The 21,275-nt window shown below is 50.3% G+C and overlaps 1 protein-coding gene across 1 annotated transcript in view; it reads left to right on the plus strand.

Annotated features, from left to right (window-relative positions):
- LOC119382356 (fat-like cadherin-related tumor suppressor homolog) overlaps positions 1-21,275 on the plus strand; it is a 912,235-nt gene that overhangs the window by 288,814 nt on the left and 602,146 nt on the right. Inside the window, 1 exon segment of the mRNA XM_049412132.1 lies at positions 4,704-5,213. Coding sequence (XP_049268089.1) covers positions 4,704-5,213 — 510 coding nt within the window.

Genomic DNA, 21,275 nt, shown 5'->3' on the forward strand with positions numbered 1-21,275 from the left:
GTAGTACACAAATTTGCCTAGTCTTCGTGCTTGCGGCTTCAAACGCACTTGCGGCTTTGTTTATTGCTGTGTTTTGGCGTTCGTTTTGGATAAAAGAATAGACCGTTGTGAACTTCGTGACCACGTTTGATTTGGTGAGTCTAAAAAAGTTAAAGTGGTGAAGTAAAACTGCTGACTTTTGCTGAACTTTGTTTTGCGACAAAGCGGATGCAGCCGACGCGGAGCCAAACGGAGCCGAAATAACGAAGTTTAGACAAATTTGTGTACTACCCATCATTCCCATGCTGGCTGAAGCGTCATACGTTGCAGCTCCCATAGACACTAGCGCCAGAGTTCCCTCTAGTAAGTATTGTAGGAAACTCTATGGCAAGGATGGCTACGCTTCACCCCGGGGGTATTGTAGTGGAGCAGATGCACAACCGAGTATGCGCCTGTGAAGGAGGACGAGAAACGACCCGCGTTCTGGTTGCGCGAGAGCCTGTGCCGCCTTTTGCCAGCCTTGCACTGTGTCAGCGTACGGTCCCTTTTTGTCGCGACCTCATTACACCAATAAACCTCATCACACATGGAACACTTACGTTACACAAAGAAAAAATCAGCATGTAAGAATTCAGTACACAAAGAAAAAGTGTTTGCTTGGGCTGTCCACACTGAACACGCACACACACACTAAGTTCTCTGCAGCTACACTGCGGGCTTCTACAACAGTACAGCACCAGAAGATACACAACACAGACTACTTCAGTCTACCAGACCCCCGAGACCGTGAAGAAAAGCTTCGGGATTTACTGGCTGTCGGAAGCAGACTTTGAAGTCCCATCCCCATGTCTTCTTCCCCCGTGTTGGAATTTTGCACATTTAAGAGCGGGGAGGAAGAATGCCCAGGACTCTCCTCCTGAGGTCCCAAGTGACGCTCGTGGGCTGCAGGCCATTGAAGCTGTGCTCCAGCAGGTGCAGAGTCACACTGGACAGCAGGGCCATCGCTGTTGTCGACGATGACATCGTTGTTCTCGAGCTGGCGCAGCTCCCTGGTGACCTGTTGCCGTAGCGCTAGAGGCAACTGATGCAGCTTGGCCGACACTGGCACGATGTCCTGCTGCCTCTTGACCCGGTGGACGTAGTCTTTGACACGTCCCAAGGCCCCGAACCCGGAGGTACACCTGCAGGAAGCTGCGAAGAAAGTGGTGTAGCAAGATGACACGTCAAAGTTACGCCGTCTGTCTGGAGTGCCAATTGCTGGATGTTGTCCAGCCCTAGCAGCGAAGTCCCATATGCTGGCATGTAGAATGTGACGTGAGCTTGCTTCCCGCGATGCTGTACGTCCTTGTGGAAGCAGCCTAGGACTGGTATGTGATGCTTGGAAAAATTCTGCAGCTGAATGGACGTTTGGAGCAGTCCATGCTTCGAAGCGAAGAGCCTGTCAAAGTCCTTCTTCGTCATTAATGGTGCAGTGGCTCCAGCATCTACCAACAGCGACGTGTGAATGTGTCCTCCGATGACAACAGGCATGTGTAAGTCCTTTGGGCTTGTAGGTGAAACTTGCACGGACAGAACTGTAGCAGGTCGGAAGCCTGCATCGTAAACTGGAGCAATCTCATGGACCGACGCTTGTCGTTTACGGCAAACTGCTGCGAAGTGCCCTTTAATATTGCAGAAATAGCATATCTTCTTATTGGCCCGACAATTTCTCACCAAAGCTTGTGGGGATCCGAGGTACGCCCGGAGCCTCTGCACAGGCATTTTGCCATTCTGCTAATCCCTTTCCTCTCCCGTTCTCCCGCGACGACAAGTGGCGCCATCTTTTGCCACATGCCGGTTCTTGCGGTGGTGCTCCACGTGGTCTCGGAGCCGCGAGATTCGGCGTGACAGAGACACATGTGCGCTGGAAAACACTCTCTCTCCTCGGACAGTGCTAGGTAAGCACGTGTTTCCTTCTGGTCCGATGTCCTCTTTGGGAATCGCCGGACTGTTGCCTGCCTGGTGCCTCGGCATCCGCGGCGGGCGTGTTTACCTTTGTGTTACCTCAGGTTCCGTATGTTAAGCCTAAAAGCGGTGCCTAGTGCTCGTGCATGGTCGTACGATGCCGAGCCACACTTGCCGGAGGTCCACGCATACAAAGATTTGCCCTAGCTCTCGTGACCAGGCCCAGTGGTCATCGCGAGAGTGCGCAGCATAACCGCGAGGGACCTTTTCCCAAGTGGCGTGTCAAAGCTCGTCACCGCGACGTGCTCGCGGTTCCCCCTTGGTGTGCCGTCCGCTCGGGAAGCCCGTTGCTTCCCCGTGTCCCGGGAACGGACGTTGTGCTGTGTGTTGGGATGCCGCCAAAGGCAAATAAAGTATTTGTGTGTGTTGTTATATTGAGCACTGTGTTTTGCCGCGCGGTGCTCAACACCTTTGCTAGCTGAGCGTGCGCGGAGCAGTGCGCTACACGTGAGCAGGCGATGGTGGACGCGGTTTTGTTGCTCGCTAAACCTGAACCCGCTGGTGGTCTTCGACTCCCGTGAGTATCGAGGCTACCACAAGCTAAATGGACTAACTGGCTGCACCGGAAACATGGACCTGCTTGAGGCTTGGGAGCGAGCTGTTGCTGGGGAGCCGCGCAGCCACCTTGGACGCCGCCACCCGGCCTGAGGGGGTTGCCGCCGCCATGTTGACTCGAATGCGGAGCCGCCGACCCGCCATCTTGGGCTGCTGCTAAGCACTGGAGGCTACAGCTGTCACTGGAGGGCGGCACCGTGCTCGAATGCTCCGTGGTCTCGTTACTCCACGTGCCTCCCATCGCTAGGCCTCTCCATCGGCCGGCCACGGGCTACGCCGTGCTCTTGCCAATACAACACATGGAAGTAGCTTCTTTGTCCTTTTGTGCCTAGTGTGCTGACGCACTACGCTCGTCCTCCCAGCTGCTTCCACTGGCCGCCTTTAGGTGAATCGGGAAAATTTTTAGGGGCGAAGCTCCTTATAGCATCACCTGGTCGGTCGTCGCTCCATCCGGCATTCCCCCGCCGTCGCGTCTCCCGTATCATTCAATAGATGGCGCTGTCCCATAGAGATGCATGCAAACTGCAGTTGGGTGACGATATACTAGAATGCGCTGTCCCATAGAGATGTGTGCAATATGGCGGTTGGGTGAATGCACGCTAGATGGCGTTATAGGTGCCGCTGCTATCAGATTGGCTGCTGCGCCCGTTATCTCTCATTCTCCTTGATCGTCGCCGTACCTGGAGGAGTGCGCTTGCCGGATCGTGCTGCTTGGCGGACCATGGACGACGAGGAGCGCCGGGTGCGGAAGGTCGCTGCGTCTCGTGCTCGTCAGCAGGATCCCGAGGTGCAAGCTCGAGAGGCTGCCGCCAAGCGAGCGCAGCAGTAATCAAAGCGGCGTATCGCTTTGACTACTGCTGGGCGAAACCACTGAACATTTCACGGTGTAACCATGATGGCTTCAGGAGCTTCGCCCAAGCTCTTCATCATTCACCCGTGGATATGCTGTAATTTTTTTTCCATAGGATTGGAGGGAGGTTGGCAGAGAGGGCCGCCATGCGTGCAGTGGTAAGCCGTAGGCTTAGCAGAAAGGTGGCGTCATTCAGGGGGCTGAAGCCGGAACAAAGGAAAAAGTCAAGCCGACACCGTTGTAGCGTGCAGGAAAGTGAGAGCCTTGACATGAAGCAGAAAATGTGACTTCTACTGGAAGGTCGCTTGTGTCGGGCTCTTCCTGGCATCGCCTGTAATGCTGGGTTCAGTACCTCGTCGCCATGTATTGTATTCGCAGGAGCGCGGCGTAACCTGCGGCCGGCTGACGGAGCCGGCTGACGGTGTGGAGTAATGAGACGGACACGAAGCATTCAGGCGAGACTGGAGAGTGACCTCCCAATGTTTATTACATCACATTTTAAGGAAGGGGAAAAGGGGTGATTGGCCGGCGTGACATGGGTCACATGACTTTGCGTGTCCACGCCAGGTTGGCTAAAGAATTAAAAAAAGTGAACACCGGCGGAGACCTGGCTCGATCCTATGGCATTGACACGAAACACACCGCAAGCTGGTGTGTTGATGTGACACCAGAGGTCGCATGACAGAACAATGGACTACAATTCTTTGTTGTTTGGTATGCTTGCATGTACCGGCAAGTTCGTACCTCAGACGTATAAGTCTCTATTTCGGGTGCCTTCCGCTCGCAGGCCTCTTCAGCAGCTTCGCCCTGCTGAGGTCGTATCTTCACATCAAGATGACGAATAAGTGATTTAGCTGATAGATAGATCGTCAGCGTGTTGTCAACATGCTTGTTGCTTTGCACAGCAATCGACATATACGTCTACACTAGCATGCTGGTATAATGAGGCTCCGTTGGATATCTGCAACGCTCTTGCAGGAATAGTGTGCGGGAACGGGCATAGCCCCAGTACTTACACCGGTATCAGAACACCCGCTTCACCATCGAATAAATCTGAGTTGTGTTTTGTCTTGTACTGTCACAGCGCGAACACTGTCATCTGTGGTTGTGATAAAACCTTCGAGCACGTCCTTTGTGCTTGCTTTGAAAGATGCTTCACAGGTTGGTGTCCAAGGCCATGCCAATGGCGTAGTCTGTGTAGTGAACGGTGTGTAGTCAGAGAGCTTTTATTTGTTTGTGCAGATGATGCCTAAAATGTTGACAACTTTCTCCTGGGGGTCAGGTGAATAATTTACATAATCTCTGAGATGTGCAGGTGCGACCAGACACTGGTGAAGTTGTGGTGCGGGAACCCAATGGGCTGCAGGGCTTGTACCGCCTGCTGGTGTCCGTCACCGACGGTCGGTCCGAGACGGCCACCCTGGTCCTGGTGTCCATTGGGCGGGCCAACGTGGGCCACCTGTGCTTTGCGCGACCACTGTGGGAGGCTGCCGTGCACGAGAATGAACCAGCAGAGCAGCGCGTGCTCCTGCTGTCTCTGCTGGGTGCAGCAGTCGGGGAGCCCGTGCACTTCTCTCTGCTCACCCCGAGCGAGCACTTTGCCGTGGGGGCGCGCTCGGGCCTGGTGCGTTGCCTGGCACCGCTGGACCGGGAAGAGCGGGCTGTCCACGAGCTGGCAGTGGAGGCACGCTCGGCACTGGCAGTGGCCCATGCCCTGCTACGGGTGCACGTGGTGGACACCAATGACAATGCACCCATTTTCGTCAACCGGCCTTACCACTCGGTCATTACAGTCAGTGCCCAGCCTGGAGATCTCGTGTTCAAGGTGCGTCTACTACGCAAAGTTGACAAAAAAGAACAAATTGAAATGGTATACACTAAACATTGGAAATAGGCACTTTTAGCATAGGAGTTAGACTTTCGGTTGGTAGACAGAATACAGTACAATTTCAGTGGTACAATCTCATGATGTGACGAAAAATACTTGTATCACTGAAAAACAGGAAAGAATAATATGTCAATGTAGCATGCTAGTATGCGCTTGCATGTCACAAAAAATAAAACTGGCGCATGGTTCTATTTATTGTGTCTAAGGGCCACAGGTCTGAATGATTGCCAGTAAAGCTTCCGGATGTTGGCAATCATACTGGCACTCATAATTGTACCGCATGCGCATGCATGTGTAATTAAGAGACCAAATTACAAACTGTTACCCCTTCCCAACCTTAGCTGGGCATGAGACTGCAGCAAAAGTGGTTAAAGAGGCGTGGTGCATGCAGTTGGACCCATTTGTAAGAGGCGGGGTAAAACGTTACTTCGATGCTGCAACAAGGATAAGCACAAGGCTTTGCGCTGTTTATATACCATTTGTTTTAATACTATGCAATTTGCGAGGTGGCTTGCTACACAGAAGACACAATGCATGTTTTCTCCAGTACATTTGCTCAACACTACCAAGGCTACAGGGCGTCAGCAGGCTAGATGCTTGCGCAGCAAAACGTAGTTCTGGCTATAATTACCTTGAAATTAGCAGGGTTGACACATTTGCGTTTGTTTGGAGTGTGTTACGTCACATCGATGCATGATACAGTCACCGACCGTTTATTCGGACATGCTCGTTTATTCGGACACCTTCGCGGCACCGCCACTCGTCCCATTGAAGTAATGTAAACTCATGACTGAAAATTTGGACACCCCACTGTCCACCGTTCAATTTTTTGGACTCCGGCTGGCTGATCGAGTGCGACGTTGAACGCCAGGACAAGCTGTCAGCAATGTTTACAATATTTTTTTCTAGGTTGCCAACACTGAAATGTTGCACTGGCTGTAACTGGAGATCGTGCCAGTGTCAAAAATCCACGCAGGAATTACCAATCTTGAAGGCTATGTTTATTGGCTACACGTAACGGTTGCCTTTTGGCTTTAGCTAGTCAAGTATCCATTGAATGGCTGCCATGGACCAAACAGCAGGCCAAGCAAAGCCAAGATTGGAATCGGCTCGGTGCGACGTTTGAGGTGAACAACAGCACGTACGAATACGACACGGACCCTAATTCGGACAAGGAGAGTACGACAACAGAAACGCTGCAACATCAACTAGCCCAACATCGTTTCGTTTTGGCGTGTGAGAGTTTGCATCGTCAGATGTTTCTGTAGCTAGGCCTGATCTGCATCCCGAGCTTTGTGTCTTGCTCCCTTGTTGCTTGGCGTGCGAGGCCTGATGTGCTGAAACTGCTCCGATGCCACCCGTTCCATGTGCGCCGTCGGAACTAAAGAAACGCGGCAACTACAAGGCACTGACGATGGCGAAAAAAGCGGCGATTATTCACCAGGTGGAATGTGGCCGACTTCAATCTGAAGTTGCTTGAGAGTTTTCGCCGAGTTAGGTGATGAGATATCTGTCAGCTACTCGAACCAGCGCATGTGGACATTGACTGCCGTGATGACACACCTCCTACACCACGGCCATCAAATGCGGATTTAGCGTAGGTCGTCGCAGTGCCATTGCCGACCCATGGGGGTGGCCAAACATTGGCTGATATTGCAGGCAGACTTGGTCGTGCATAAGCATACATGTGTACAGACGCACACTGACAACTTTTTCCGGCCGCTGAGCCGATAAAGGTGCTTTTTTCTGGTGAATCCTTTTTTTCGGACTCTTGATTATTCTTACCATGGAGGAAGGAAAAATAAGGAGAGGCCCTGACGTCACATTCGTGAAGCCTCCACATCGCAAACACCCGCATCGCCTCCTAGCGAAAAAGCCTCAAAACATTTCGCGATTTCCGCCGTGTTGTTTGCAAGCGCATGCACGATTCGAGCCTTTTTTTTTTTTCGCCGTGCAAGCGGCGCCGTGGCGCAGTCGATTCACGCATGCTGCTCCTTGTGTGTGTTCTTTAGGAAAGCTACGCAATGCCCAGCTGTTGCGCATGGTTGCGTATACCCGGTGCAAATCGCGTGCACTGCGGAAAGTACCGGGTGTCACTTTTCATGTGTACGTACACGTTCGCTTCATTGCTGATCTCTAATGCATGGTATTTGCATGCGAAGCTCTCGGATGTGCGCTCTGTTGCTTCTTACTCATTGTGTCAACTCAGAACACACGTGAACTTTTGTTTTTGGCGTCTGACGCGCCGTACGTAACATGCGCCGAAGGCATCGTACGTTTTTAGAGGCTGTGTCGTTCAACGAAAGGGCAATAAACTTATGTTGTTGTTATCGGACTACGTGATGTATGTATTGTGCGTTGTGCGCTCGCTGCGTGCTTGTTGTTGTGTGCGTACTGGAATTACAAACTTTACGTACACGATCGCGTATACAATACAGCGGTGTCCTCTTTTGGATGTGAAGTTACGTCAACTATAGGTTGGCGTTGCGCCGAATCGCTACTACGCTCACTCCATATACACGAACAAAGAACCGCTAATCCGGCAACAGTTCGGGAAATCGGGCTACGAGAAAGGGAAGGCCTAACGCTCAGCAGAACGCGTAAGTCACTGCTTGGTGAGTTCGAATACGATGATGCAGGGGCTGAACGTTTTTCATCACGGCACGTACCGGTATTCTGTACTGTTGCACAAAAACGCTCCACGAAGAATTTCAGCACGCAGCGCTCGGGCCTGCCACGCACGAACAGCCTGGTAAACGTCTGCTTGCAACATTTTACTGCGTCGGGACTACAAATCTGCGCAGAAGCTAACCACCGCGGAGAGCACGCCGCGGGGCGTCTGCTGTTTTGTTTACCCCATACCAGTTTGTTTGCCCCATAAATCTGACGTCACTTCCGCCACACTTTTCACAATGCATTGAAATACGATAGGGCCTCTCCTTAGTATTCCTTCCTCCATGATTCTTACTTTTCGGCGGTTCCCGCCGAGTCCGAATAAACGGTCGGTGACTGTGTGTTTATTCTTCTTCGCATTCACGTCATATGCATTTAATTATTTGTGTCAGTAACCGCCGGTAACTGTGGCTACAAATTAACATGGCAGCACCCTTGCAGATGCGACGCATCTTCGATCCGAACTTGTGCTTGCTACTCACCCACTGCACTGACAGCAACAAATAAATTGCGCAGTGAGCCATCGCTTTGTGCCATTTCACGATGAGCACAAAGCATCAGCGATGTTTTGTCGTTTTTTGGCGAGATCAGACGTTTGTTTAGCCACGCCTGCTAAGCCCCGACAATTTCATCATGGTTCTGAGAAATAGCGCAATATACCGTATTTATTTGAATATAAGGCGAGATTTTTTTTCTTAACCGAAAGCCTCGAAGTCACCCCTTGCATTGTATGCGAGGAATGTTAAAACGTGGCGGCAGTAGCACTCCACTTTTGTTGTTTCATACAGCAGCGAAAAATGTTAAATTTTTGGATAATTTCATGTGTGAGACGATATTTTTCCGGAGAATATGAGCCGTTACCATCGGCAACTGTGTGTCACTGTAAACCTTGGAGGAAGGCCATGCCGTTAACAGAAAATGAGTGCACTGCCTTTCGAGACACGTCACGGCCGCCATGTTGGATATGTGGTGGGAAACTGCGGCGGGCTGAAAATACGCCGTGCCTGAAAACAATGTGCGCCTTTGGAGGAAAGACAAGGAGGCCCTTTTTGCGTGTGTGGCAACCAGAGAAGCCTTTCGTGGCCCGCGGAAAGGTGCTTTTCCTGAAGTTGAGGCCCCTTTGACAGAATTCATCAAGGAGAGAAGAAGCCGCTTTTTGGCTGTTACGACAGAAATTGTCCAAACAAAGGCACGCGAAATTGCCCGAGCTCATGGCATTGACCATTCAAAATTCAAAGCCAGCCGAGGCTGGGTTCAGAAATATATGAAGCGAGCGGGGTTTTCTCTTTGGAGACGGACTTCTGTAATGCAGAAGCTACTGGCGGACTACGAAGAAAAGCTCATTTCATTTCAGCGGTACGTGATCAGCTTGCGGAGACGGTACGAGTTTCTGCCCGGGCAGATTGGCAACGCAGACGAGACGCCTATTTTTTTTCGATATGCCAACTGCCCAGACAATTCACACGAAAGGTGACCGTCAAGTTAGCGTACGAACAACGGGTAATGAGAAATCCCGCATTACAGTCATGCTTGGTTGTACAGCTGATGGGCGCAAGTTGCCGCCGTACATAATATTCAAAAGAAAGACAATGCCAAAAGAAGTTTTTCCCAGAAATGTTCACATTCTGTGTAATGAAAAAAGTTGGATGACCGAAGAACTTTTTTTGGATTGGCTGAAGACTGTGTGGTGTCGGCGACCTGGGGCACTGCTGAGCAGGCGGTCACTCCTTGTTTTGGACGCTTTTCGTGGACATCTTACTGAAGGGGTCAACAAGAAGCTTCGGGACGATAAAACAGAGCTGGCTGTGATCCCTGGAGGCATGACGAGCCAAGTACAACCTTTGGACGTTTGCTTAAATAAGCCTTTTAAGGATCACGTCCGAAGGCTCTATAGCGAATGGATGGCTTCCGACATCATTGCCTTGACCCCGTCGGCTTGTCTAACGCGGGCGTCGCCTTCAATGCCGACGCGTGGAGCGCCATACTGGAAGTAATGGTGGCAGCATCATTTAAAAAGTGCTGCATCTCCAACCGTCTGGATGGCACTGAGGACGATGAACTGTGGGAGTGCGAGTCCGACAAGGAAAGCACAGATGTGTCTGAGGAGGAGGGCATGTCGCCGTGAACACGACGCTGCAGGAGTTTGGGTGTGCATTTTGCCTTTGTGTGTGTGTGTGAAAGGTGAGAAATGCAATAAATGTAGGTGCTCCCCTTACTTCGCCTTATATTAGTGTGCATATTTTTTTCTTTTTCGGTGGTCCTCCAACTTGACCCTCGCCTTATAATCGTGACCGCCTTATAATCGAATAAATACTAGTCATGAATACATTGCTGTTGAAGTGTCAGGACATAAATCTAAAGTAAACACAAGCATCAGTTTGGAACTTACGGCCCACATAGCGCACGACGACGACTTGATAAATTCGAGGCGGTGGGTACCAGCATCAATGGGTGCAGCCATGCTGTTTTTCTTCCAGCGGCACCGTCTGCTCGCTGCACTCGCCCAATGCCTGCCTGCAGATGCCGCGGGACACTGAGCAGATGACACTGCGCGGATGAATACATCATGGGGGATTTTCGCCCTTCCTATTGGCGATGGTGCCCTGTAGCTTCCGCAGTGCTGATGGGAACTTCTGAGATACAGTAAAACTTCGAAGGCCTCGGGACCGAGAAAAATATCCCAATTAAGCGGGATTCCCAATTATGCGAAACAATGCGAAATAAAAAAGATCAGCCAGAAAACGTGATACACGGAAGTCACACCTTTATTGTGGCAAGTCCGCCTACTTAAAGAAAAATTCCTCCATGCGTGACTGACGCGTTCGGTAGTTCCCAGCACTGAAAGTCATGTTTTCCAGCCTGTCAATGAGGCGCAGCATCTCAGCCTCGCCGTCATTGCACTCGACGAAGCTGCGCACAACACTCAAGGCATTGATGACATCCACCAAAGGGGGTGCTCGGGAGGGCTCGTCATCGCTGTCAACATTAGAGGCCGAATCGGTCGATCTCGCAGCTATCTCGCTGTCGATGTTGGCGTAACACGTCTGCACTGTGTACTCGATATTTGCGTACTCGGAGAATCCGATTGAAGTGCACTCCTCGTCCTCCGCGTGCAAAGCCTCATATCGAGCGCAGAGGGTCTCCCCTTCTTCATCAAATGGGCAAGTGACAGCGGTGACAGCACACTCAGCGGAGGTTGCCTCTTCTTTCACAAACCCGGCGTGCTCAAAACACCGTCGAATAACGGTGGCCTACACCTGCCTCCATGCGTGAACAATGAGGCAAATACCACCGAGGAGGTCAATGTTATGCTCCTTTCCGTTGTCATAGGAAAGGAGCATTCTCTTCAACAGATTGTAGCGATATATTTTCCTGGTATGGTGTATGACGCCCTGATCCATCGGCTGCGATAGTGACGTCGTGTTCAGGGGCAGAAAGACCAGCCTGATTGCCTGCAGGTTCTGAATGTCGCCGTGAGCTTGGCAATTATCGTTGACGAACAGAACGCTGTGCCCTGCGGCTGCAAAGTTGCGGTCCAGGTGCCGCACGTATTCTTCAAAGAGTGCAGCCGTCATCCAAGCTTTCTTGTTGTTTTTATAGATCAGGTCATCCTTGGATGGCAGTCGTGCATTTCTGAAACAACGAGGCTTTTCCGTTTTCCCAATAACAAGCAGTGGCAGCTTGTGCTCACCGCATATGCTTGCACCAAACAAAACAGTGATTCTGTCTTTGTTCTGTTTCCACCCCTTAATGTCTGCCTTCTTCGAAGCGAACGTCTTCGTAGGCAACATTTTGTAGAACAGAGCAGCTTCATCAAGGTTGTAAACATCTGCTGCTTCGTACTTGGCGAGTAGTGGAGCCAAGGTGTGCTGCTTCCAGCCGTCGACAAGAGACTGATCCGCGCTGCCACTCTCGCCACAAACAGTCACGAATGTCAGGTTGTTGCGCTCCTTAAATTGGCAAAACCACCCATTGCTGCATTTAAACTCAGAATGACCAAGTTGCAGCACCAGCTGGTTGGCCTTCTCACGCAATATGGTCCCATTGACAGGAAGGTGTGCTGCGTTGGCTTTCTGTAGCCAGTCAATCAGAGCTGCTTCAACATCGGCGTACGTAGGCAGGCGTACTCATGTACGCTTTGACGAGTGCGTCTTGCTGTAAGCATCGAGAATTTTCTGCTTATTCTTGATGGTGTCGCACAGCGTTGACAGAGGCACGTGGTGCTTTTCAGCGAGAGCCGTTGTCGACACCGTCGACTTGCTGGCTTCTTCAATTAAGCACACCTTTTCTTGCAGGGACAAGCTCTTGTACTTCGGCATCTTCCTTCCAAGCACACCTCAATCAACCAATTCACAGGGAAGACACTCAAGCGGAGACAGCAGACAAACGGAGCAGTCGCACCGAATCGCACATTGCTCGCCAGCCGACATCCAAATGACACAAAGAGACAAAGACTCCACATAACATTCACTTCGCTACAGTGGCTAACATCGCTGTTGAGAAGATGATGATCATGATCACAACTGCACGCATCGCCGTCTAGCAATTGCTCAAACATGGCGTCTACGACGTATTTCCGGTAAAAAAAAGCATGGCCTTCGAGATCTGTATATATAAAAAAAAATGCATATGTTTTAGTTACAGCCTCCGAGATTCGCAATACCCTTTGCATATTTTCGAAGTCGCGGCCAAGTGTGCCAATTAACCGGGAAGTGGCAGACTGGCCGCACCAATTATCTGGTTAAATTTACATGTAAAAATTTGGGACCGCACAAATAATACAAACTATCCGGGATTCCCAATTAACCGAGTACAAATTACCGAGGTTTTACTGTAGTTGGCTAGTGCCTTGCCACGGCCGCTGGATGGAAGAGCGCGTTGTACGGCCTGCTGTGTCAGGCGGCTTTCTATGGGAGAGTGCATGACGGCCGTAGTTGCAGTTGTGGCCACGGGGGTGCCACGAAGCGGGGACTAAGAAAAGGGTGCCGGCGGCTCCGTCACAACAGCTACCACCACAAATTTACTTAGAGTGCTTATCCATAGTAACTATTAAAGGGACCGACAAATGGCCAGAACGTGGGATTAGATCCTGGTATAAATGAAAAGACCGTAAAATATAGGGACAAATTCCAGCATCCTTTTCGCGTTGTGAGTAGGATTTTTATTTTTAAATCGTGTGAAAAGTAGCAAAAACCGGTACGGTTAAACCTGGTTTTAACGAAGTTGGAAAAAGTTCGCGAATTTTCGTTACATCCAGGTTTTCGTTACATGCAGTTTTCGAGTAAAGACTAGAGAAACCATCGCGAAAACCAAACGGAGACGCGGCGGATGCCAGTTCAGTGCCACTCACCTCAAATATTTATTTAGCACAAAAAAACTGCGTTATTTTGGCTTGTGTCTTTCGTGTCAAAGATGACGTCACGCGGCGGTTCAGAGAAACCAACTCATGCAATGCTGCCTCGTCATCCTGTGAGCCAACGTGACGGCGCAGAACGTCCAGCGCATCCAAGACCTCTTTCGCAGTAGGCAACGGTGATTTATCTGCCTCTGATGAACCTTCACCATCACCGCGATCTCGGGCAGTTTCTACAAGTGCCACATCCGACATTTCTTCGGTAGATACAGCATCACTGTCAGTGTACAAAAAGTCGTCAAGTGCAACGTCGTCGGGCACTCCGCCATTCACACGAAGTGCATCCCACGCTTCACTGACGTCGGATGGATTTGAAGGTTCCTGGGGTTCTTCTTCGTCGACTCCAGCCTCTGTAACCACTGACACCCGTGCTTTCATGAAGCAATTTGCGACTGTGTCAGCTTTTACTTCCTGCCACGAAGCAGCAAGCATCTCGATGGCTTGGTAAATGTCTATCTTTGTCAGCCGTTCAAAGCGTATATCGAAGAGGATCTTCTGAATGACGCGACGACGATAGCAGCACTTAAAGCTGTTGATGATCCCTTTGTCTAACGGCTGTAGTATTAGGGACGTGCAGTTGGCAGGGAAGTACTGCAGCTCGATGTTCGATAGCTGAAGGCCTTTGATGTGGTGCGCGGAGCAGTTGTCAAGCAATAGACATATTTGGCGACCCTGACGCTTGACATCTTCGTTGAATGCTTTCAGCCATTCAGTAAAGATTTCTCAGCTCATCCAGGCCTTCGAATTGGCCACGTACTTGACTGGCATCCGCTTCGTGCCTTTAAAACACCTTGGCCGGGCATTTTTTCCTATAACTAATGGGATTCTTTTGTCGCTGCCGTCACTGTTTGCACAAAGCAAGACCGTGACACGTAGTTTGCTCTGCTTTCCGCCTCGACAATCGTGCCCTTTAAGCTCCAGCGTGCGATTCGTCAACATCTGGTAGAACAACGCTGTTTCATCGGCATTGTACAAGTCCACCACCTCATAGCGGTTTAAGATGCCAGGCAGCTTCTCGGCCACCCACGAGGCAGAGGCATCGCTGTCAGCAGATGCGGACTTGCCGGTAATCACTCTACCGACGACACCGTGCCGGCTCTTGAACCCTTGCAGCCAGCTGTTACTTGCCTTGAAATCGTCGTGGCCAAGAATAGACGCAAAATCCTTCGATTTCTGCTGCAGGATTGCGCCACTTATGGGCACGTTGCGTGCCCGTGTGTCCAGAGACCAGGTGAAGACGGCCTTGTGCACATCAGCGTACGTTGACTTCTTCAGTCTTTTCTTCTTCGAGCCCGTGCCCGACTCCGCTGCCTCGCGGATGCTGTCCTTCGCACTCAATATCGTTGACAGGGAGCTGGCTGGGATATTAAATCGCGCAGCAACGTCCTTTTTTTTCTCACCCGTAGAAACCGCATTTACAATCACAAACTTTTCTTCAAAAGACAAAACCTTGCTCTTTCTCGGCACGGAGCTCATTGTCACAGCGAGAGCAGCTGAGAAGCCTAACAAGAGTGGCCTAACCAGCTTGACCAGAGACACGACCTGAGAATGCCTGACCAATGAGCCGCCTCACCGCTTCATTAACCCGTTTGGCACAGGAGCGCCACCAGACGTCGCAACTCGCAAGCAAAAGCTGCATAGCGTGGCCTTCGAGATGGCGCGCCTCATTACCATCTCGAAGGCTCTGCAACGAGGAAACTCCATTTGCCGCTAAGCGGCGCAAGCTATTCTAGCGACGCTTGTATCATCATCGCAGCACGCACTTGCCGGCTGCAATGGTATGTGTTCTACCCGCAGCCGCCCCCGTGTATTGTTAATTTTCGTATCATAAAACTTACCCGTTGTACATACAAGATTTTAGTAATCTTACGACTCAAAATACCGTATTTACTCGCATAATTTGCGCACTTTTTTTCGCGAATTTGGAGCTCCGAAAAGGGGGTGCGCAAATTACGCGGAGATTTCGCGAGCACATCTGAAATAACGCACAATATATAGTCCTAACACGCGCGATATAATACATTAAAGAAGAAAATAAATTATAGCGCAAACGAAGGGTTTTTAACAGAATTAGCACGTACTTTAACCAGCCAGATTCGGTCATGCGCGGTCTATAGTCAGAATCACTGGTTGAGAAGTCCGACTGAGAATCATCGCCGCGGCCGCTGTCACCGCTTTCCCAAAGCGCGTTGAGGCGTCTTCTTGAAGCTCTTCGCGACAATGCTGGGAGTAACGAGGTGCCACGGCACGGCGATACCGGTGGGCCTAAGCTCTCGCACATATTTGAAAAGGTATTCTTCAACGGCAGGAAACTTTCCATGCTTCGGTCCTCGGAACGGTCTCCTTCCCGGTCTTGTATTAAAAAGCGAACTCTTCTGCGGCACGGTTCCCGTTTCCTTAGGCAAATTCTATAACAGTGAGCTTGAATTTTGCCGAATAGTTATTGTAGCTCAGCGCAAGAGAACAGTGAAAACGCAACTGGCTGATCGCGAAACCTAAACTTCCGAAATCAACGAAGGCTGCGTCGCAGCGCGGACGCAGAGGAGGAGGGTCAGCGCGGGAAAATGTTGGCGCGACTGGCCCTCGCACGCCTCCGATGCAGAAAGTAGTCCGTGCCGTGTCGCGTGCATGCATTCTCACGGCGGGAGAACGCTCGAACAGTTCCGACAACCGGTGAACAGATTAACGGTTGGTACGGTCTCGGCGGTTTCCAGAGAATAGAACGAAGTAATCGGAAGAAGGGACTTCGCACTCGCAGCCTGTCTTGTGTATGACTGCGCTCGCCTGCTCGGTGAGGGCCGCGGGGCGCGGCGGCGCGGCCGTCCAAAGTTCGCCCCGTGCGCGCGCGCCGGCGAGCTGGCTCGAGCGGGGGCGGGGAGCGCAAAATATGCGAGTAAATATTTTTTTTTCGCAAAGCTGGCTAAATATTAGGGGTGCGCAAATTATGCGAGGGCGCAAATTATGCGGGTAAATACGGTAATAAATGATCACTGCCGCAAATTCGTTACATTCAGGTAAATTACTGCAACACCTTCCTTATATGGAGGTCACAAATACATGGGCTTCTATGGGGATGGTATTGGGGATTGAAAAAAATTCGTTAAATCCAGGAATTCTTTATATGCAGGTTCGTTACATCCTGGTTTAACTGTATGTTGTGCAGCCTAGTGGAAGAGCCTTGAAGCTGTATTATGAAGTCGATCACTCTGCTGTACGTAGTCTGATGCTCTCATGCGTGCCATAATTAGTCCTCAATGTTAGAGTATGTATAATATTATCCTGCCCCACTAAATTCTGTGTTGCTTACAAGGTAAAAGGAACTACACAGTGAGAAGCGGCACTGTCTTTGCGGCCGCCACTGGACCACGTCAAGCTGCGGTGCATGCGCAGTAACTCACCGCGCTCGAACTCGAACCGCTCTTGCGCTCACTGTTTGCAGCATATGTTGTCTCGTTTGTATAGGACTTCATATTCGCCGCAGATGGAAAAATTCTGATTACAAATGTTTCGCGGCGTTTTCCACATCACCATCCGTGATTAGATACTTTGACTGGTGAGCTTTCCGTTGCGCTGAAGAAAATACGTACCATGAAAATTGGTTGTCGGTCCCTTTAAGTTGACAGGACAGAGTGCGGTGTCCTGTTGTCTTTCTTGTGTCTGTCTTTCTTGTGTCGTTTTGTGATGCTGATAGTTACTATATGGACAAGCATCAACTAGCCCGTCAATGCGTTGTTGTTAGTGGTTGTCACACGACGCCTTCTATATTATAAGCACAGTTAATTTTTGCTAACAGTGATTCCATTCACTTGTTCTAATCGGTCGTTTTTGCTCTAGTCTACCGCAACATGTCACGCATTCAGTTGAGTCCGTTTGCGTAAGCTGGTTCATTATCCACTTTTGCTTTTTGCACCGAACTCTCTACATTTCTTATATTTTGTTTTCTTTTTGTGGCTGAAAGAATAAACTATAATGCGTGTAGCAACATAATATTGTGCTGAACGTGAGCAGAAGTTCCTGTAGTATATATAAGCGTCTTAACGTATCGCTTGTACATTTAGTAAAGTTATTTTGCTTTCTGGGGCATTGCTTTAGCACCTTTCCAGCTGAAAATCCTTGACAGTTGTTTATTTGAAACATGAAACAATACGTGTTCACTTCGTTTATAAACAAGTGTTCTGAGAAGCGTACTTTGAAACTTTTCCATCAAAGTATCTTATGCAACATGCAGTGTCAAAAAGTAGTTAAGCTACGGATGCATGATAAAAGTGGATACAACAGGATACCGGCACGTTGCTTGTGACTTGGTTTAAATGCTACATTCAATCAAAATGGATTCCAGTTTTCTTGACAGCCCTTCATAGGAAAATGACAACAAATTTCCATATAGTATATAAGGCTGCTTACTGGAGTGACTAATGTCTCGAAAAATGAAGCTGACATTATTAGGCCACCAGCTAAATTTTCTTTTAACTGAAAAAATAGACTAAATAAATTGCAATGATTGGAATCTCAACGCAAGCTATATCTTCAGGCGTAAGCATGACCGTCGCTTAGTCTGTTTTGCTGTTGTTTTGAGAGGTGCAAAGCGATAACTATGTTCTTAGGGTCAAACACGAAGTACGATATGCTTAAAAACTTAAACTGGCAGGAGCCCTTTAGCCACGAAAATAAGCGGACGTGATTGTATATATTACCAATCAAATTCTTTCTTCTTCGAAGGCAATGGCTGTATGCGGAGCGTTGTGGGAATCAGTTTAATGCAAAGCAGTCAGCGAGTACTTCTATGCTGTATTTTATGGCCTTGAGCCAAGCATTACGAGGTGTATCGACATGTTTTTATAAATGTAGCAGCTGTGTGCACATCGTGGGCTTACCAGGCACGTTGACAACATTGGCGTTTAAAGGGTAACGTATGGTGCGACGTAACGTGAGCCCTCACGTCAGAGCAGATACGTAAGTATTATCGAAACTAAATGCACTTTACGGTGCATTCATGTGAATATCATACGTAACTTTCAATAATGTATTCCTCCGGGGTCGAGCAATGCTTCAATATAGCTTGCTGAATCATAGGAATACAAATGTAATGTTTATTAGACTGCTATAAAAGCGGAGCCTACACTGGAACCACAAACATTAATCTGATATGATGCCTCTATCGTAGGAGTACATGTGTAGTGTTTATTGCTTTCTTGTAAAATTAGATAGCCGGGCGGGTGGGCGGGCGGGCGTCATTGTCTTTTCCATGATCTGGCAGAAACAACAGAACTGGAGCCAAATGGACTGCTAGTTCAGCCAAGAGGCAACAAAAAGGTACCATGGCTGCCTTCTGACCTCCGGCACCTGGCATTGAAGATGGCGCATGAAAATGGCGCTCACCATGCGCTTGCTGCAGAACTCAGGCAGGGCCTTCGAGAAGCCATGCTTCGAGAAGTGTGCTAAGAAGCATCAGGCAGCTGCCTGGCAGGCTCAGAAGTCAAGTTATGATCGCCATCGGCAGTCAACAGCCATCAAAGAAGGTGACCTTGTGCTCTTGGACACTTACACTGAGTGATGCAGCCAAGGGTGTTTCGGCCGAGTTGGCACCGCAGTGTAGTAGACCTTATCGTGTGGTCAAGCAGATTGGTGAAAATGACTTCATCCTCAGTGACCCAGCAACGGGATGTTGTCGAACCATCACCCATGCTGATCAGTTAGTGCTCTACCACGAACCAATACTTCTCCCTTCCGCCACAGATTCACACTTCGAGGGGGGGGGGAGAGTTGTGAGAGGTAAGGGAGTGAGGAGTGCGCGTGTGTTGGGTGCGGGTTTTCGATGCTGTGTGTGGTTGACGGCGAAGGAACAAGATGGCGCGAGTGTTGGCTGAACAGCGAGGGGGCGCGCGGGAATACGGGAGGAAGGAGATGGGGTACGAGACGGGGTGTTGGACATGTTGGATATGTTGTGTGGAGAATAAAGGGTGTGTAGTGAATGTGGTTGTGGATCGTCAAGTATGTCTGACAAGTGGGAGCTCGTCCGGGATCGACATGGCAACAGAGATGGACGTGGTGAATGTGCCAGAGGAGCTGCTTCAATATCTTCTGGGGCAAACAAACGGCTCCGTCATACAGCGTGAGCAAATCGCAGTGGCCGTCAGACAAAAACTCATGATGGCCAAGCCCATGCCTGCAGGCCCCATTACGGCGGCAGCATTCCAACCGACAGGTGACTGCGCTCTGCGGTCCGTGGGAAGTAAACTCCAGAGGTTAACGGGATTCAGTGACATGCAGTCACCCGAGGAATTTCTGGACCAGCTGGAAACTTTTTGCCTGGTGACTGGTATCGGCGCCGACAAAAGGCTTAGCCACGTCGTGCCTGCTGCGCTGGAGGGTAGCGTGACGTTGTGGCTGCGTTTCGTGAAGTCGTTTTCATCGTGAGATGACTTCAAGGCGTCGTTCATTGCGGAGTTTTCTTTGATTGACACGAAGCGGCGCCTGAAACAAGAACTTGAGCTTCGCACTCAACACCCTGAAGAAAACTTAAAAGAGTTCATATACACGATCGCGGCATGTTATGACCGGATTGGCAGTGAAGTGCCGGAATCTGAAAAGGTTGACCGTGTGTTGCAGCAGACGCACCCGCAACTCCAAGATTTGGTGGAAGGCAAGCAGTTTGCCAATCTCGCGGAGCTGGCAAAGTTAGCTGACGGCCTCATGGAGCGTTACTGGGGGCAGTTCCAGTATAAGCCACCGCCACCTCCAACCGACACAGTTGCGCGGGACTTCGCCTTCCAGCCAGCTGTAAACATGGCCAGCCTGTCAGGAGCGAGTAACGATGGCGGCGGCTGCCACGCCATTGCAGCATCCGTCGGCGGCATCTTACTGGCCATTGTACCCCGTGGCAATACAGCCGTCCTACCACGGGGACCAGTTACACAGGTCGCTCGCTTCTGCTACAAGTCCTGATTTCCCAGCGCCGCCACAGTCGCAAGGATACCAGCCTCTCTACTCCGGTGGAATTACCTGCCATTGCTGCGGAGGTGTCAGTCACATTGCCCGCGGGTGCCCTTCGGGTCGGCGTAGCGGCCCGCCCCGCTGCTACCTATGCAACAGAATCGGACATATCCGTTCACAGTGCCCGGGAAACGGGAGACGGTAGGTGCTACTCAGGCAAGGACTTACAAGACAGCGCTGCGGGTAGTGGCCTTGGCCGGCAACAGAGAGCCTCTCCTGGAAGTGCGAAATGGCAGACTACATTCCTGGCCCTGCTAGATAGAGGCTCAAGTATGAGCTTGCTTGGAACACTAGCGGTAAGGGTGGCCGAGGTGTCGGGCGCCAAACCCAGGACACAGGAACGAGCACTCCGACTGGCAACAGGTTGGTTGTGGTCAACCACATCCCTAAAGTGCAAGATACATTGGGCCACAAGCAGCCGCATACAACGTTTCCTGTGCATGCCAGATTTGTGTCGGGACGTTGTGCTTAGCAGAGAATTTTTGAATGCGACAGGCATATTCCTACATGTAGCGCTGGGTGGGTGGACTATTGGAACTGACCCGCAGTGCATTGTGCCATTTGCTAAGCGTGACAGGGATGTGACTGCTGTGCTCGCGATAGAGGAAGACGGCGAATCTTATTGCTTGCAGGGCCTCTTTGAAGAAGTGCTTGTAGTACCAGGCAAGGGAAGCACTTTTCCAGCTGACGAAGGCATACAGACCATGAATAAGGTGCTCGATTATTTCTCTCATTTGTTTACTGCAATTCCTGGATGTACCACCCTCGCTCAGCACTGCATTGACACTAGAGGTAGTGCGCCTGTAAGATGTAAGCTGCGGCCAGTAAATGCAAAAAACCAAGAGATCATTGAAGGATGTGTGAATGACCTCTTGGAAAAGTACCTTATAACACTTAGCACCAGCCCTTGGACTAGTGCC

This window comes from Rhipicephalus sanguineus, chromosome 2 (genome assembly GCF_013339695.2).
Source record: "Rhipicephalus sanguineus isolate Rsan-2018 chromosome 2, BIME_Rsan_1.4, whole genome shotgun sequence".
Taxonomy (NCBI): domain Eukaryota; kingdom Metazoa; phylum Arthropoda; class Arachnida; order Ixodida; family Ixodidae; genus Rhipicephalus; species Rhipicephalus sanguineus.